Source organism: Coregonus lavaretus (assembly GCF_964263955.1).
Source record: "Coregonus lavaretus genome assembly, chromosome: 20".
Lineage (NCBI taxonomy): Eukaryota > Metazoa > Chordata > Actinopteri > Salmoniformes > Salmonidae > Coregonus > Coregonus lavaretus.
Genome location: NC_140007.1, coordinates 8,632,163 through 8,651,998, shown reverse-complemented (window position 1 = coordinate 8,651,998; position 19,836 = coordinate 8,632,163). Strand labels below are relative to the sequence as shown.

General features: G+C 42.2%; 1 protein-coding gene across 1 annotated transcript in view; it reads right to left on the bottom strand.

The window, feature by feature from the left end:
• bmp7b (bone morphogenetic protein 7b) overlaps positions 1 to 19,836 on the bottom strand; it is a 57,687-nt gene that overhangs the window by 4,623 nt on the left and 33,228 nt on the right. Inside the window, exon 2 of the mRNA XM_084184335.1 lies at positions 1,051 to 1,243. Coding sequence (XP_084040461.1) covers positions 1,051 to 1,243 — 193 coding nt within the window. The remainder of the gene's footprint in view (positions 1 to 1,050; positions 1,244 to 19,836) is intronic.

Below are 19,836 nucleotides of genomic sequence, written 5' to 3'. Positions count from 1 at the left end.
GGAGCGAGATCAGGTGAGAGAGAGGAGGGAGGGCTCCAGATGGTGGGGCCAGGGGAACACTTCATTTCCTTAATTTATAATAATGGCTTTATAAACGACTGTATACTGAACACACTGTCCTTCACACACTGGAATTAAGGGGGAGAGCCAGAGAGGGGGAGAGGCAGAGAAAGAGAGAACGAGGGAGAGAGAGAGAGAGAGAGAGAGAGAGAGAGAGAGAGAGAGAGAGAGAGAGAGAGAGAGAGAGAGAGAGAGAGGCAGAGAGAGAGAGAGAGAGAGAGAGAGAGAGAGAGAGAGAGAGACAGAGAGACAGAGAGAGAGAGAGAGAGAGAGAGAGAGAGAGGGGCATAGAGAGAGAGAGAGAGAGAGAGAGAGAGAGAGAAGCAGAGAGAGAGAGAGAGAGAGAGAGAGAGGAGAGAGAGAGAGAGAGAGAGAGAGAGAGAGAGAGAGAGAGAAGCAGAGAGAGAGAGAAAGAAACACACATAGGAGAAAACATTTCAATGTCTCCTACTTCCCTTAAATCCTTGTCCAACTATCTATCACTGTTGTGGGATGTTTTTCTCTTTTTCTCCTCTTTTCCTTTCTGATATTCTTTCCTTCTTCTTCATGTATCCATTAATTCCTCCCAGACCAGGGTTAGTCTACTGACAGTATGGATAGTGTATCATAGTGCTCTGGTTCACACACACGTGAGTTTTACTATCCTTGTGGGACCCTACAATTGATTCCCATTCTTAATTCTATTTTCCCTAACCACTAACCTTAACCCTTTACCTAACCCTAACCCTAATCTTAACCCTAACCCTAAACTTAACCCCAAAACCCCTAACCCTAAACCTAAAACTAAACCTATCCCCTAATCCCTAACCCTAATTGTAACCCTAATCCTAATTGTAACCCTAAATCTAAACTCTAAGCCTAAAAATAGCCTTTTCCTTATGGGGACCGAATGTTCCTTATTTTACTTGTGAGGACTTCTGGTCCCACAAGTACACTAAAACCAAACACACACACACACACACACACATACACACACATACACACCCTCACCTGTCATTGTGTTCCTCCAGCACCTGGTAGACACTGATGCGGAAGGTCTCATTGTCAAAGCGTTCGTGGATGAAGTCCTTATAGATGCGGAACTCTGCGGTGGTGACTGCCTCCCCCTCAGGGATACGTGATAGGTCGAAACGGAACTCTCGGTGGTGCCGCCGGATGGGGAGGAAGTCCTTATCGTGCTCCACTGGAACACACAAACACACACAGGATCAGACAGACAGAACACCCCAAACACACATACACACACACTCAGACACAGACACACACTATAATGAGCCTGACGGAAGGTAGAACAGACAGACAGACAGACAGACAGACAGACAGACAGACAGACAGACAGACAGACAGACAGACAGACAGACAGACAGACAGACAGACAGGACAGACAGACAGACGGACAGACGGACAGACGGACAGACTGTCTATCATACAGTCTTGTGTCCTGACACATTCACCCTGATGCAACCTTGGATGACGTAGTGAGACAGACACATCCATCCATGTTCTCCATGTGCTTCTCTGAATGGATGTCTCCTGGTGCTACAGCCCTATGATTGAGAGCTGCATGTGCTGCTGACAGCTTTACAACACTCTTTTTCTCTCTCTTCCTCTCCGAAACCCAGAGACTCATTTCTCCCTCCCTCCTCCCCTCTTCTCATCTGGATTTCATGAGGTGGTGCACACACTCACACCACATATACGCACATACAGTTGAGGCCAAATATATTGGCACCCTTGCACTTTTCTTAAATAATTCCCTGTTTCTTCTCAAATAAGTTTAAATGTAAAAATAAAAATGTGGGTTACCACACCTTTTTATTGGATTTAAACATTGTAGAACCACATTTATTTTTGTAAACTTAAGTTCACAATTTTAATTTAGAAAATAAATACAAATGGTATAGACCAAATGATTAGCAGCTAGTACTTGGTTGCACAGACTTTGGCCAAGATAACTGCAGACAACACTTCTTGTAGCCATCAATGAGCTTGCTGCACCTTTCTACTTACAATTTGGCCCACTTTTCAGCAGCAAACTGCTCTAATTCTTCAATATTTGAGGGATGCCCTCCACCAACTGCTGTTTTCATAGGTTTTGGATGTTTCAGATCTGGACTCTTCGCTGCCCACTCCAGAATAGTCCAGCATCTCTTGTTAACCATTCCTTGGTGGTTTTTGATGTGTGTTTGGTGTCGTTGTCCTGCTGGGAAGACCCACAACCTTCAATAGACACCCAGTTCTTAGACACTGGGTTAAACATTGGACTACAAAACACCTGATAATCTGCTGATTTCATGATGCCTTGCGCACATTCAAGGCTCCCAGTGCAGCAAAGCAATCCCACAGCATTTTTTGGCAGTTATCTTGGCAAAAGGCTGGGCAACCAATGGGTGCCAATCAGTTTGTCTATGCCATTTGTCTTTATTTTCTCAATTAAAATTGTAAACTTAAGTTTACAAAAATAAAATTGGTTCTGCAATGTTGAAAATCCAATAACAACGTGTGGATACCAAACATTTTCTTTAATTTAAACTTATTTAAAAAGAAATACGGAATGATTTAAGAAAAGTGCAAGTGTGCTAATATATTTGGCCGCAACTGTACGCGCAGACACACACACTCACAGTATAAGTATGAGGATCTCCCTATCTCCTCTACACCACCCCCCCCCCCCCCAGACCCCCGGAAGCTATACCCCTGACCCCTGACCTCTCATGTCCCAGCAGGATGACCCAGGGGTCACTGCCTTGTCTGTCATCATCTCCAGGCTTTGCCTCCCCCTCTTCAATTTCCATGGGGCCTACATTATGTGTCTCTGTCAATATTGTCAAAGTCACTTTGAAAATATGTATGCTACATGACCAGTGTTTTCCATCCCTGTGTGTCTCTGAGCCTATACAGAGTCACGTGCCTCTTCGTTGGATCACAGAGAACTCCAGTTTGATCTAATTTACTCCTCCCCTCCCTCCCTCCCTCCCTCCCATCTCTCTCCTCCCCTCCTCTTTTCAGTTGTGATCAGGACAGGGCCTGGTGACCTAAGCCCACCAACCAACCCGTTCTAGCACCCCATCACCCTGCTCCCCACTCAACAGCTCTTTATCAGACAGACCGCCTCTGAACTCTGAGCAGCTTTGGCTGTACTGCCAGGGACACATCTCTGCCAAGGCCTCCAGTCCACACACACACACACACACACACACACACACACACACACACACACACACACACACACACACACACACACACACAGAGAGAGCGAAACATGCACAAACACACACACATACACATACACACACACACACACACACAGAGAGTGAAACATGCACAAACACACACACATACACACACACAGAGGGAATACACACGCATAGAGTGAAACACACACACACACCAGTTTCACATACTGAGATGTCAGATGCCATTGTGCTGTACCAGCTGCTATGGGTGTGAGTGAGAAAGCTGATCTACTGAGGAGAACACATTGCCCATTGATGAGTGCTTGGATTCTATTCACTCTCTTCTACCTCCTACTTTTTTAATCTCTCTATCTCTGATTCTTCTTTTTACTGTTATGTTAATTCACCCTATTAACCCTCACTCTATCTACCCTCACCACCTCTTGATCACTTTGTCTCTGTTATTCATATCGAACGCATGACACAGAGACAGAAACGGTGTTCATATGTGTGTGTTTGTGTGTGCTGTGCATGTGTGTTGTACAAAGGCAGCACTGTCTGACTAGGCAGTGAGTGCAGGGTAAAGACATGGATCTAATTACTGTCGAAAGGGGACAGCTTTCTCTCTCTCTCTCTCTCTCGCTCTCTCTCTCTCTCTCTCTCTCTCTCTCGCTTCTCTCTCTCTCTCTCTCTCTCTCGCTCTCTCTCTCTCTCTCTCTCTCTCTCTCTCTCCTCTCTCTCTCTCGCTCGCTCTCTCTCTCTCTCTCTCTCTCTCTCTCTCTCTCTCTCTCTCTCTCTCTCTCTCTCTCGCTCGCTCTCTGTCTCTCTCTCTCTCTCTCTCTCTCTCTCTCTCTCTCTCTCTCTCTCTCTCTCTCTCTCTCTCTCTCTCTCTCTCTCTCTCTCTCTTATCTCTCTCTCTCTCTCTCTCTCTCTCTCTCTCTCTCTCTCTCTCTCTCTCTCTCTCTCTCTCTCTCTCTCTCTCTCATTACTGCTGGCTTCTAGGCTCCTACTGTCCTGACTCTTCCATAGGCACCCATAGTGTATAATCTGTGTGTGTGTGTGTGTGCGGGGCTGTGTGTGTTTATAATCCAGGCTGATCACTAGTAATAGACTTTGATTTCTGACATTTGAAAAGGTCCTGAGAAGCCTTCCTATGGACCCAACCAAAGCGTGTTGCTATGACCGCTGCACCACGGCAGTTCACAATGCTCTACCAAGCCAGGAGAATAGTTGCTGATACTTGATATAGTAAGTTGTAAAGAAAAATATTTTTGTTGATATAGTCCCAAAATGTTTTGCATGTCAGCAATCAAGTTTTCAACATATATAACTTTCAATATACTACACTTAACCCTAATTTCCTCCAGGGGTGCTGTTCTACTATGGCTGACCTTGTAAAACAGGGTTCTTCATTTCCAGTCCTGAAACACCTCTGTTTTTCATCCTCTCCTTCTAATCAGGGGCTAATTCAGACCTGGGACACCAGTTGAGTGCAATTAACTACCAGATAGAAATAAAAAACAGAAGTGTTTCGGCCCTCCAGGACCGGAATTGAAGAACCCTGCTGTAAAACAACACATTTCACTGCACCTATCTGGTGTGTGGCAATAAAACATATATTTACAGCCGGTATGATGCATTTCTGTATTTTAAAGTTATATATCTTGAAAACTTGATTGCTGACATAGAAAACATTTTGGAACTATATCAACAATGGACTCATGAAACAAATACCAAACGATAGTTTTTGGGTGGTTTTCCTTCAATTATTATATTTAAGCTTTCCCCAAACCATAGCCCTAACCTTAACCACTAGGAATTAATGCGCCAAAACAGACGCATATGTTATATGTTGGTATAATCCCCTTACCCTCATACCCCGCCCCCCCCCCCCCCACCAGTACAGCCACCCCATCCATTCCACACCTGTGCTATAGGCCTGCCATGTGAATTGGGGCTTTCATAATGCCACCGTCCTGAGTCATCCCCAAAAGGTTACACTGAGTGTGTCCACAATACATACATTATACTACTATAACTGACTGGAGCCCAGCAGAGACATCAGGAACGCTCTCAGTGCTGCCAACACCTGCTCCTCTCCCCTCCGCTCCCCTCCCCTCTTCCTATCTGGTGTGTGACAATAAAACATCTATTTTTGTATGGCCTAAGCCAAAGCACATCAGAGTCACAGCAGACAGAGCAGCAGCAGCATGAGTGTTTCCATCTCAGTGAGGTAGGTCTGTACAGTGGATGACGTCCGCCACTCTATGGCCTTCACTACAACGTAATGGGTTTGGAGGGCTCTACTGTAAACACATAGACACTGCAAACCTCTGCCCCTGTTAGTCTATTGCAGGGTTCCCCAATAGGTGGCCGACGGGCTAAATTCGGTCCTTGTGTGATATTATTTGGCCCCCCAAGTTTTCTGAGCAAAACAATAATACAAAAATAATACTCTTTTTTTTTTTTTTTTTTTTTTTTCGTTGTTGGACCTAAAAGACTGTAAAATCACCAGGAAATCAGCTCACCTAGATTTTAATTTAGGAAATCTGTTCCCAAGAGGCATATGTGATCGTATCCCAATGTAATCAAGGATTGAAATGATTCTGTTTTTGTCAAATACCATATCTGTTTGGGAATCTTGCGGTGAATTTGCAGTGTCCAAATGATTTATAACTATGTTCTGGCCCCCCGAAAAATCGGCCCAAGGCTGAATGTAATTGGGGGCCCCTGGTCTATTAGACAGAAGCATCTATTAATCATGTGTTGATCTCATGCTAACATGTCTTTTTGGTCTTTATATTTTTTTTATGTATATGTGTTTTTGTTCCACTTTGTTCCTCTGTTTTCCACATGCCAATAGTGATATAACTAGACAAAGTGACATTGACTCAGCACACAGAGTGAGTGTGTGTGTGGTAGTGATGTGCGGGTTGACTCATAACCTGCAGTCCCCGCGGTTATATTCACAGGGCGTGCGGGTTTAGGGTCATGAAATATTGTGTGGATGAAGGGCGGGTGGGTGGCGGACGGGTTGAATAAAGAAACACAATACATAAAAAATACATAAATGTATAACTCTTGTGCAATTCATATCTACAGGCTACATTCAGGTTTTTCTTTCATTATTTTTATCTGGCGTTAGGGCGTAAGCCTAAGCTTTAGGGCCTAACTGTATGCACGCTAAATACACGCCAATTGCCAAATGGTTTTGGGAACTTGGGCAGAAAAGGTTAACATTGATCCACTGTTGGAGTTTAATTCAATAAGAGAAAAGCGGTGAAATGGAGAGTTGAAAATAAAGAGAAGGGAGGGCCAGAACAGTAGCCTAATGTTAGGGAAATATGTTATGTGTGATGATTGTGAGGCGCTATACAAATTTGACAGTCAGAAGACGGGGACTTCAAATATGGCACGTCAAGGAAACTGTACTGTTCAGATGGATTTAATGGAATAGTAGGCCTAACTGAAATCTGGACACTGACTGTAGGTCTATAACCTCTCACATAGCCTAATATAATATTAAATCCTGCAGAATTAAACAATTATTGCAGTAAAATGATACACCAAATGTACATTTTGACTTGGGAACAGGAGTGGAGAAATATTTTTCTTTCTTTCAGCATCTTGAGAGAATGAATGCTCTGTTAGGGACCGTCTGTAAAGGTGCTATCTTTATCAGCATCATAAAAGCTGATACTATTTCAACCACATAAAATACACATCCAAGCCAAACTGAAATCTTATCAGAAACATTGAATTGTTTTTGTTGGGTTTTCACAGCTTTTAAAGGAGAACTGCAAGTGTTTTCATCAATGCTCATTAAGAAATGCTAGCGGCCATGACTGAAGGCAAACAAGAGTTGTCTTCGGGGTGTGGTTTCATGTCGGTGTTTTTTTTGGGGGGGGTGTATTTGCCATTCAATCACAACAAACAAGGGCTTATTCAGTTCTATGTGTGGGCTCAAGTAGAGCGGAAGAGGCAAATAGAAAGTAAAGCGGGCACTGACTTTGTGTTTAGCCAAGCTGACAGCAGCTAGCTCACCATCAGCAACAACACCAGGCACAGTCTCACACTTGACGGTTGACAGCCCGCAGAACTTGTAGCTAGCGTTGGATGTAATCCATATCCTGGCCATCTGATTGTTGAAAAACTTTACGGAAGCCCAATTTCACTAGAGTAGCTATTTCCCGATCAAAATGTGCATTGTACATAAAGCTACTGCCAAAGATGGTCGAAAATGAGCAAACCCGGCGCACCAGGCCATGCAAAACAAGTCCCCCAGACAACACTGTGTTGTCTGGGGGATTTGTTTTGCATGGCCTGGTGCGCCGGGTTTGCTCATTTTCGACCATTCCATTGGTCCTCCTAATGAGAGGTTTCCGCCAGCCAGGGGCACCAAGCCATGCAAAGCGAACTCGCCCAGTCTTTTCCCAGAAAACACGGTGCCACCACGTGTTAATAGGCAAAAGGAGGAGTGAATTGTTTACATAATTGTAATCCAAACCAAACCCTCAAGTAAGTCATGACGCAGTCACTTACTAAACTCAGTTTTGGACTAGACTGACATTATAATCAAAATTATCCTATTTACACTTTGTAGTCAATTTTGACACCAGAATGAATGTTTCTGACACATATCAATGCTACATAGGCCCTTAAAACAGTTCAAGCTGATTGAAAATCTTTCACATGTTTTAAATTTTTTTATAGCATTTTCTCCCCGGTCCCTAAACGTCTTTGGTGCGCAAGAGATGCAGAGATGAAAGAGAAAACTACTAGATTAAAGCGTTCATTCTATCGATGTATGACATATTTTCTGGTGAGCAAGGATGTATGACAGAAGAGAAGAGCCTACCAAAATGTTGGCTAACAAATAGCCTACCAAAATGTTGGCAATTATAAGCAGAAACATAGCCCTAAAAAAATCCCTCACCCCGTGTCAAAGATTTGTTCTGGCATCTCTGACTGTACGCCGCATTTTCTATATTTGCAGGTTAGGGTCGGGTGCGGGCCTCAGATTTTCACTTGATCACATATAGCCAGGCGGTTGCAGATGGGTTATTAGCAATTGCATGTGGGTGCGGGTGAATGAACAGCTGACCCCAGCATCATTGGTGTGTAGGCTATATGGATGATTATACAGAAGTGGTGCAAATTAGAGACCCACCCCAAAAACGATATTTATAAAAGCTGTTAAGTCTCTACACTTATGACATTTATTTGCATCTTGATATGTTCTTATTCAATCCAAGGCAATACCAAACATATTGTTCAATGAATATAGTACAAAGTCATTGTTTATACAGCTATTTCTATAGAGCGGTGGCTGTCCCAAACCCTGACTCATGTTTGAAAACACCAGGTAACCTAGCGGTTAAGAGCATTGGAACAGCAACCAAAAGGTCACTGATTCAAATCCCCGAGCCGACTACGTGAAAGGCACGTAACCCTAATTGCTCCTGCAAGTCGCTCTCGATAAGGGCACTAAAATGAAAATAAATCAAACACTATTATTTCAACAGAACATCTTCAGTTGTTTTATTATTACATTGAAAGTTACCAATATAATCAGTCGTTGTGTTTATTTTTAAACATGAATGAATGTGCCTTAAGCCACACCCCTCTCCAGCATGTCTACATGCTGAGTAGTCTGTCCGCAAAAGTTTTTGAGAAAATCAGAGAGCAAGTTGGTAAGTCTTTATGTATTTTAAGAAGTGTCACTACCACATTTCTAATATATCAAGAAATATGTAAAGCATCATTTTGGGACTCAAATTATATGTTTGCTGGGATGTGACTTCAGAAAGTATTCATGCCCTGGACGTTTTCCACATTTTGTTGTGTTACAGCCTGAATTTAAAATGGATTTAATTGAGATTTTTTTTGTCACTGGCCTAAACACACAATACCCCATAATGTCAAAGTGGAATTATGTTTTTCAAAATGTGTACAAATTAACAAAAAATGAAAAGCTGAAATGTCTTGAGTAAATAAGTATTTAACCCCTTTGTTATGGCAAGCCTAAATAAGCTCAGGAGTAAAAATGTCACATAACTTGCATGGACTCACTCTGTATGCAATACTAGTGTTTAACACCATTTTTTGAATAACTACCTCATCTCTGTACCCCACACATACAATTATCTGTAAGGTCCCTCAGTTGAGCAGTGAATTTCAAACACAGATTCAACCACAAAGACCAGGGAGGTTACCATTGCCTCGCAAAGAAGGGCACCTATTGGTAGATGAGGGAAATAAATTAAAAGCAGACATTGAATATCCCTTTGAGCATGCTGAAGTTATGAATTACACTTTGGATGGTGTATCAATACACCCAGTCACTACAAAGATACAGGCATCCTTCCTAACTCAGTTTCCAGAGAGGAAGGAAATTGCTTATGGTGACTTTAAAACAGTTAGAGTTTAATGGATGTGACAGGAGAAAACAAAGGATGGATCAACAACATTGTAGTTACTCCACAATACTAACCTAATTAACAGAGTGAAAAGAAGGAAGCCTGTACAGAATAACAAATATTCCAAAGCATGCATCCTGTTTGCAATTAACTTTTTGTCCTGAATTCAAAGTGTTATGTTTGGGGCAAATCCAATACAACACATTACTGAGTACCACTCTCCATTTTTTCATGTTTTATGGGTATGCTTGTAATCCTAAAAGACTGGGGAGTTTTTCAGGATAAAAAAGAAAAGGAATGGAGCTAAGGACAGACAAAATCCTAGAGGAAAACCTGGTTCAGTCTGATTTCCACCAGACACTGCTCAGTTGGTAGAGCATGGCGCTTGCAACGCCAGGGTTGTGGGTTTGATTCCAACGGGGGGCCAGTATGAAAAATGTATGCACTCACTAACTGTAAGTCGCTCTGGATAAGAGCGTCTTCTAAATAACAAAAAATAAAAAAAATAAAAAAAATAAAAAAATAATGAATTCACCTTTCAGCAGGAGAATAACCTAAAACACATGGCCAAATCTCCACTGGAGTTGCTTACCAAAAAGACAGTGAATGTTCCTGAGTGGCAGAGTTAGTTTTGACCTAAATCTGCTTGAAAATCTATGGCAAGACTTGGTTGTAAATGGTTGTCTAGCAATGATCAACCACCAATTTCACAAAGCTTGAAGAATTTTTTAAAGAATAATGGGCAAATATTGTACAATCCAGGTGTACAAAGCTCTTTGAGACTTACCCAGAAAGACTCACAGCTGTAATCACTGCCAGAGGTGATTCTAACATGTATTGACTCAGGGGTGTGAATACTTATGTAAATTAGACATTTATGTGTTTCATTTTCAATAAATTTGCAAAAATGTATAAAAACAAGTTTTCACGTTGTCATTATGGTTTATTGTTTGTAGATGGGTGAGAAGAAAAACTATTTAATCCATTTTGAATTCAGGCTGTAACACAACAAAATGTGGAATAGGTCAAGGAGTATGAACGCTTTCTGAAGGCACTGTACATCTGTCCAAATGAAATGTTAGCTATCGCCATATGCTAGCTATGTGGATTCTTTAAAGTCAAAAATAAGTCAAAATTGTCCAGCCCGGAATGGTCACAACCGAAACAATTGACACCATTGTGTATCTGTGCCATTATGGCATCTATGACGGCACAGGCAGTGCCATTGAGGCTATCTCCATTTTAAAAGTTGTGTGTGCCATGCTCTACCAGCTGAGCTACAGAGGACCACTATGTGAGTAGTGGATAAGTGCACACTTCAGGAAAAAGTGTAGAGTATTGAGATGCATAGCCAGCAGGGGGGCTCCAACCCTCCAAGAGCCCAAGCATTTACATATATTTGGCCAAAGCATAGATGTCTATAATTTGCTCTACTGTACTGTACTGTACAATCTCACAGGCCAGTCGGATACCATTTTTTATTTTATTTATTTCACCTTTATTTAACCAGGTAAGCCAGTTGAGAACAAGTTCTCATTTACAACTGCGACCTGGCCAAGATAAAGCAAAGCAGTGCGATAAAAACAACAACACAGAGTTACATATGGGGTAAAAAAACATAAAGTCAAAAAAATACAACAGAAAATATATATACAGTGTGTGCAAATGTAGCAAGTTATGGTGGTAAGGCAATAAATAGGCTATAGTGCAAAATAATTACAATTAGTATTAACACTGGAATGCTAGATGTGCAAGAGATTATGTGCAAATAGAGATACTGGGGTGCAAAAGAGCAAAATAAATAACAATATAGGGATGAGGTAGTTGGGTGGGCTAATTTCAGATGGGCTGTGTACAGGTGCAGTGATCGGTAAGGTGCTCTGACAACTGATGCTTAAAGTTAGTGAGGGAGATAAGAGTCTCCAGCTTCAGAGATTTTTGCAATTCGTTCCAGTCATTGGCAGCAGAGAACTGGAAGGAATGGCGGCCAAAGGAGGTGTTGGCTTTGGGAATGACCAGTGAGATATACCTGCTGGAGCGCAGACTACGGGTGGGTGCTGCTATGGTGACCAATGAGCTAAGATAAGGCGGGGATTTGCCTAGCAGTGATTTATAGATGGCCTGGAGCCAGTGGGTTTGACGACGAACATGTAGTGAGGACCAGCCAACAAGAGCGTACAGGTCACAGTGGTGGGTAGTGTATGGGGCTTTGGAGACAAAACGGATGGCACTGTGATAGACTACATCCAATTTGCTGAGTAGAGTGTTGGAGGCAATTTTGTAAATGACATCGCCGAAGTCAAGGATCGGTAGGATAGTCAGTTTTACGAGGGCATGTTTGGCAGCATGAGTGAAGGAGGCTTTGTTGCGAAATAGGAAGCCGATTCTAGATTTTAAAAAAAAACTTTGGATTGGAGATTCTTAATGTGAGTCTGGAAGGAGAGTTTACAGTCTAACCAGACACCTAGGTATTTGTAGTTGTCCACATACTCTAGGTCAGACCCGTCGAGAGTGGTGATTCTAGTTGGGTGGGCGGGTGCCAGCAGCGTTCGATTGAAGAGCATGCATTTAGTTTTACTAGTGTTTAAGAGCAGTTGGAGGCTACTGAAGGAGTGTTGTATGGCATTGAAGCTCGTTTGGAGGTTTGTTAACACAGTGTCCAATGAAGGGCCAGATGTATACAAAATGGTGTCGTCTGCGTATAGGTGGATCTGAGAGTCACCAGCAGCAAGAGCGACATCATTGATATACACGGAGAAAAGTGTCGGCCCAAGAATTGAACCCTGTGGCACCCCCATAGAGACTGCCATAGGTCCAGACATAAGGCCCTCCGATTTGACACACTGAACTCTATCTGAGAAGTAGTTGGTGAACCAGGCGAGGCAGTCATTTGAGAAACCAAGGCTATTTAGTCTGCCAATAAGAATGCGGTGGTTGACAGAGTCGAAAGCCTTGGCCAGGTCGATGAAGACGGCTGCACAGTACTGTCTATTTTCGATCGCGGTTATAATATCGTTTAGGACCTTGAGCGTGGCTGGAGTGCACCCATGACCAGCTCGGAAACCGGATTGCATAGCGGAGAAGGTATGGTGGGATTCGAAATGGTCGGTGATCTGTTTGTTAACTTGGCTTTCAAATACTTTCGAAAGGCAGGGCAGGATGGATATAGGTCTGTAACAGTTTGGATCTAGAGTGTCACCCCCTTTGAAGAGGGGGATGACCGCGGCAGCTTTCCAATCTCTGGAGATCTCAGATGTTACGAAAGAGAGGTTGAACAGACTAGTAATAGGGGTTGCGACAATTTCGGCGGCTAGTTTTAGAAAGAAAGGGTCCAGATTGTCTAGCCCAGCTGATTTGTAGGGGTCCAGATTTTGCAGCTCTTTCAGAACATCAGCTGTCTGAATTTGTGTGAAGGAGAAGCGGGGGGGGGCATGGGAAAGTTGCAGCGGAGGGTGCAGAGTTGGTGGCCGGGGTAGTGGTAGCCAGGTGGAAAGCATGGCCAGCCGTAGCAAAATGCTTGTTGAAATTCTCGATTATTGTATATTTATCGGTGGTGATAGTGTTTCCTAGACTCAGTGCAGTGGGCAGCTGGGAGGAAGGGCTCTTATTCTCCATGGACTTTACAGTGTCCCAAAACTTTTTGGAGTTAGTGCTACAGGATGCAAATTTCTGTTTGAAAAAGTTAGCCTTTGCTTTCCTGACTGTTTGTGTATATTGGTTCCTAACTTCCCTGAAAAGTTGCATATCGCGGGGGCTATTTGATGCTAATGCAGTACGCCACAGGATGTTTTTGTGCTGGTCAAGGGCAGTCAAGTCTGAGGAGAACCAGGGTCTATATCTGTTCTTAGTTCTGTCTTTTTTGAATGGGGCATGTTTATTTAAGATTGAGAGGAAATTACTTTTAAAGAACAACCAGGCATCCTCTACTGACGGAATGAGATCTATATCCATCCAGGATACCTGGGCCAGGTCAATTAGGAAGGCCTGCTCGCTAAAGTGTTTTAGGGAGCGTTTGACAGTGATGAGGGGTGGTCGTTTGACCGCGGACCCGTTACGGACGCAGGCAATAAGGCAGTGATCGCTGAGATCCTGGTTGAAGACAGCTGAGGTGTATTTAGAGGGTAAGTTAGTCAGGATGATATCTATGAGGGTACCCATGTTTACGGATTTAGGGTTGTACCTGGTAGGTTCGTTGATAATTTGCGTGAGATTGAGGGCATCTAGTTTGGATTGTAGGATGGCCGGGGTAGTAAGCATATCCCAATTTAGGTCACCAAGCAGTACGAACTCTGAGGATAAATGGGGGGCAATCAATTCACATATGGTGTCCAGGGCACAGCTGGGGGCTGAGGGGGTCTGTAGCAAGCGGCAACAGTGAGAGACTTATTTCTGGAAAGGTGGATTTTTAGAAGTAGAAGCTCAAACTGTTTGGGCACAGACCTGGATAGTATGATAGAATGTGGAACTCGGAACGAGGGAGAGCTGGGTTTGTTGATAACTCCGTTTGTTGTTTTGAAAGTCTCTGAAAAAGTGTTCTATTGGAAAACCTTTTGAATTTGTATCCCACGACGCGGTTAGCCTCAGTTGCTGGGACCGCTATATATGTCCAGGGATCCTGCCAACCAAAATATTGAAGAGCTGCTTGGCGTAGCAGCTAGCCTAGCTGCTAACTAGCTATCAAGCTAGCAACTTTTCCTTGACAGCTTGAACACAGCCAACAACCGGTTAGCCCTTGTGGCTGGGAGCGCGGATTGTCCCGAGCTTGTGGCTGTCTAAATCCATGCTGTTTGTTGCTGTTTAAATCTGCCCTGCGACCTACCCTGTCTGGAACTGCGTGGAGTACCAACGTTAGCTTATGTTGTTACCATGGCATCCAAAGCCAAAGGTGGGAGTCATGGAGTCATGGAGAGGACAGTGTTTCTCTATGACAGTGAACCATCACATTTTTGTATAAAATATCTAATAATGAAAGAGAAGGACGGCTGTTTTGAATTTGGTCAAGTTAGTGTGGGAGAGGTGTAAAAACTGTTATCCATCAATAATGTTAAGCCACCAGGTATAGACAACCTTGATGGAAAACTATTGAGAATGGTAGCAGACTGTATTGCCACCCCTATTTGCTATATATTTAACCAAAGCCTAAAGGAGTGTGTCCCCACAGGTGTGGAAGGAAGCTAAAATAATTCCACTGCCTAAAAATAGTAAAGCACCCTTTGCTGGTTCTAACAGCAGCCCAATCAGTTTTCTGCCTGTTCTTATTAAATTGATGGAGAGGATCGTGTTTGACCAAATACAATACTATTTTTCAGAGAACAAATTACACACTGACTTTCAGCATACATATAGAGAAGGGCACTCAACTTGTACTGCAATGATTGTTTACAAGAAATGGATAATAAGTGACCCATTTCAAGAAGCTAGGCGTATGTCGCACGTCACTACATCACAGGAGAGGCATTTGAACGTAATTATATATATTTTTTTATCAAAATGTGTTTTGTGGCAGAAATGCCTTCTGGAACATGTGAACTTTCATGTGCCTTAATAACAAACTTGTATGCCATCTGTAAATATGAATAAAATTGTTAAATTACGAGCCTAGTTGGTTTAGCCATGGAAAAAGACGGGAACCTTCTCGATAGCTATGATTGGCTGAGATAATGGATAGGCTGGAAATGCCGAGAGATGAGTTCGGATTGGTCTGCCATGTAGCATGCTTCTGTCCATAACATGAGCTGCTACCGTGGCTTTAAAATTAAAAAATTAAAAATAAAAAGTTTGCAACTGTTCTCAACATTGCTGTCCCCAACATTGCTGCCAGTGAGAAAAAAATTGTGATGGACTACTTTCTGGGGGATGATCATGCCATGCTGACTCTCTCTGACTGAAAATGATTCAGACGATGAGGAAATCCCTGATTTAGGTACAAATATTTTCATTGAACCAGACATTGTAGAGTCTTCTGATGACAGTGATGGGGTAGAAATGGTGATCAACAGTGTTGTTGTCACGGAGGAAGTTGACAGAGTTTTGAAATCAATGGAATGCACAGTGGAAGCAGAGCATGATTGTAAATGGGAGTCGAAAAGAGAACACAGAAGGCTGTTGTATAAAACACCTGTCTCTGGATGACATCTTCAAACTAAGGGCAACCATGGCATCCATGACAGAGAGGGAGAAGCGTTCATCCATGTATACAGGTAAGAGTCTAGCTACATTTTCAGATATTATAAGTTTCTATGTTTTTCAAAGTCATTTTCATTGCAAGTTAAAGCGTACTGTTAGCTAGCTAGCTAACGTTAGCCGGCTCGCTGCTAACATTATGTATATGATCTGTGTAGTAATATTATTTGTTTCAGAAACCATTTGCATTGCTAGTTATAGCTTAATGTTAGCTAGCTAGCTAACATTGAACCTAGTTGGTTAGCTTTAGCTACCTGCAGATTCATGCATGGTGGCTAGCTATGGCAATCAGTTTGTATTGCTAGTTGTATGGGTTGTAATTATGGTTAATTGTTTAGCTCACTCTGTTTAGCACAAGGCCTCACATGTGAATCCTTAAAGAAATGGGTGGGGCTGAGACTTAAGAGGGTATGAACGATGCTGAATGGGTGTAGACAAAGAAGAGCTCTCCAGTAGGTGTACCAAAACATTAATGGGCTATTTTCTCAAAAGTAGTGTAGGGTTACATGTTTATCAACTTTCAAAGCAGAATTACTTTCCCATTGCTCCTCAACTGCAGTGTATGATATACCATTTTCTAGCTCGGAATCTCTACATAAGACCTAATCAAGGTGGTGTGTCACAATTATTAAGATGATAGTTGGAGCTGTATTGTTACATTTCGGATAGTTATTTATACAATAGAACCCAGAGAGTGTTCTTCCATGGAAGCTTCTTTAACATCAGACATGTAAATTGTGGTGTCCCTCAGGGCAGTTGCATTGGGCTCTTACGCTTCTCTATTTTTACAAATTATTTGCCACTGTTATGTGAAGCTAGAATGATTATATATGTGGATGATTCCACACTCTATATGTCAGCACCAAAAGCCAGTGAGCTCACTGAAATTCTAAATAAGGAGTTACTCAGTATCAGAATGGGTGATTTAACAAACTGGTCTTAAATACATCTACAACTAAAAGCATTGTATTTGGTTCAAAACATTCTCTAAGACCTAAACCTCAACTCGAGTTGTACATAAAAGGTGTGACCATTGAGCAGGTTGAGGAAGCGAAACTCCTAGGTATAACATTCGATGATCAATTATCATGAGCATGTCATATTGACAAAGTTGTTGTGAAGATGGGGAGGGGTATGTTTGTTATAAAACGATGTTCTGCATTTTTTACACAAATATACTGCACTAGTTGTTCAAGCTCTGGTCTTGTCCCATCTCTGTCTGGTAATATGGTCAAGTGTAGCAAAGACAGATCTAGCAAAGCTGCAGCTGGCTCAAAACATAGCAGCACGCCTTGCCCTAAACTGCGCATACAGAACTAACATCAACAACATGCATGCCAGTCTTTCCTGGTTAAGGGTTGATGAGAGATTAACTGCTTCTCTTTTAGTTTTTCTGAGAAATATTACTGACACAAATTCCAGATCGTCTGCAAAATCAAATAACGTTCAGATTAGACACCCATTCATACCCCACAAGACATGCCACCAGAGGTCTCTTCACAGTCCCCAAGCCCAATACGAATACACGCCAACACACAGTTTTATACAGAGCCATGATCACATGGAACTCCCTTCCATCTCCAATTACTGAATGGCCTTTAAAAAACGGATTAAAAAACAACTGATGGAATGGTGGGGACTGTGAAGGGACACACACAAAAACACGCACACACAGACACTATTTTTTGGTTGTATTTTATTATTATTTGTGTGTGTGTGTGTGACTTTCCTTGTCTATCAGTTGAAGCCAGAAGGAGGCTAGTATCAGCTACATTTATGCCTTTACTAGACTATGGGGATATTTTATATATGAATGCTTCAGCTCAGTGTTTGAGATCAATTGACACTCTTTATCATGGTACTTTGAGATTTATTTTAAACTGCAAAACCCTTACGCACCACTGTACTTTGTATAGCAGGGTTGGCTGGCCTTCTCTAGTCACTCGTAGGCTCAGTCACTGGTATACTTTTATTTACAAAGCCATTTTGGGTTTACTACCTTTTTATTTGGGCATTTTTATTGTTCAGAAATGTGGTGGGTACTCTCTTCGTTCACTGGACTTTATCCTGCTAACTGTTCCAAATGTCCGAACTGAATTTGGTAAAAGGTCTTTTATGTACTCTGCGCCATCGTCTTGGAACACCTTACAAAATAATTTTAAACTGGAAGAACTTGTCCCGATTGGTGTTTTTAAATCTCTGATGAAGGATTTTGAGGCTGATTCCCTGACCTGTCAATGTCTTTAATTTGCTGTTTTTTATATTGTTATACTCTTGTGAATTCATGAATGGTTTTTACTAGATTACTTGTAGTTTTTCATGTTGTCTGTCTGTAATTTTTTGTAATGACTTGGTGCTGCCTATCTTGGCCAGGACGCTCTTGAAAAAGAGATTTTAAATCTCAATGAGCCCTTCCTGGTTAAATAAAGGTTAAATAAAAAAATAAATAAAGTATTGGTCAAGATCACACAAATTCGGTCAGTAAAGGTCCAATGCCGCCGTTTTTAAAAATCTCAATATCAAATAATTTCTGGGTAACAATTAAGTACCTTACTGTGATTTTCAATTAAAATTGACAAAAATAAACAAAAATATCTTCTTAGCAAAGAGCAATTTCTCAAGCAAGAATTTTGCTAGGACTGTCTGGGAGTGGTCTGAGTGGGGAGGGGAAAACTGAAAAGTAGCTGTTATTGGAAGGGATGTTTCGAACTCTCTTTCTTATTGGTCAAAACTCCATCCCAACAAAACAATTTCAGGCGGTCTTTTCAAACAGCTCTTAAACTAAAACGACATTATCATCATTTCTATATTTCACAGTATTTTTCCAACCTCATAGTGTGGAAACACTGTATATATAAAACACAAGAAAATCAAGTTTTTGACTGCACTTACATTTTTATTTGTCATGGTCTCAAATAAATAAATAAAATACAATTTATTTGTCACATGCGCCGAATACAACAGGTGAAGACTTTACCTTGAAATGCTTATTTACGAGCCATTTTCCAACAATGTTGTGTTAAAAAGTAAGACAAATTATCAACATAAAATAGTAACTCAATCAAATAACAATAACGAGGCTATATACAAGGAGTACCGGTACCGAGTCAATATGCAGGGTAACGAGGCAGTTGAGGTAATTGAGGTAATATGTACATGTAGGTATGGGTATAAGTGACTAGGCAATCAGGATAGACAATAACAGAGTAGCAGCAGCGTATTTGGAGTGTGTGTGTGTGTGTGTGTGTGTGTGTGTGTGTGTGTGTGTGTGTGTGTGTGTGTGTGTGTGTGTGTTGGAGTGTCAGTGTAGTATGTGTGAGTGTGTGGAGTCCAGTGAGTGTGCATAGAGCCTGTGCAAGAGTCAGCGCAAAAACAAAATGGGTCAATGCAAATAGTCCGTGTAGCCATTTGATTAACTGTTCAGCCCTCTAATGGCATGGGGGAAGAAGCTGTTCAGAAGCCTTTTGGTACCTCTTACCATGCGGTAGCTGAGAGAACTGTCTATGACTTGGGTGGCTGGAGTCTTTGACCATTTTTAGGGCCTTCCTCTGACATCGCCTGGTATAGAGGTCCTGGATGGCAGGGAGCTCGGCCCCAGTGATGTACTGGGCCCTACGCACTACCATCTGTAGCGCCTTGCAGTCGGATGCCAAGCAGTTGCCATACCAAGTGATACAGCCTGTCAAGATGCTCTCAATAGTGCAGCTGTGTAACTTTTTGAGGATCTGAGGGCCCATGCCAAATCTTTTCAGCCTTCTGATGGGGAAGAGGCAATGTCGTGCCCTCTTCACAACTGTGTTGGTGTGTTTGGACCATGATAGGTTGTTAGTGATGTGGATGCTGAGGAACTTGAAGCTCTCAACCCGCTCCCTTACAGCCCCGTCGATGTGAATGGGGGCGTTCTCGGCCCTCTATTTCCTGTAGTCCACGATCAGCTCCTTTGTCTTACTGACGTTGAGGGAGAGGTTTTTGTCCTGGCACCACACTGCCAGGTTTCT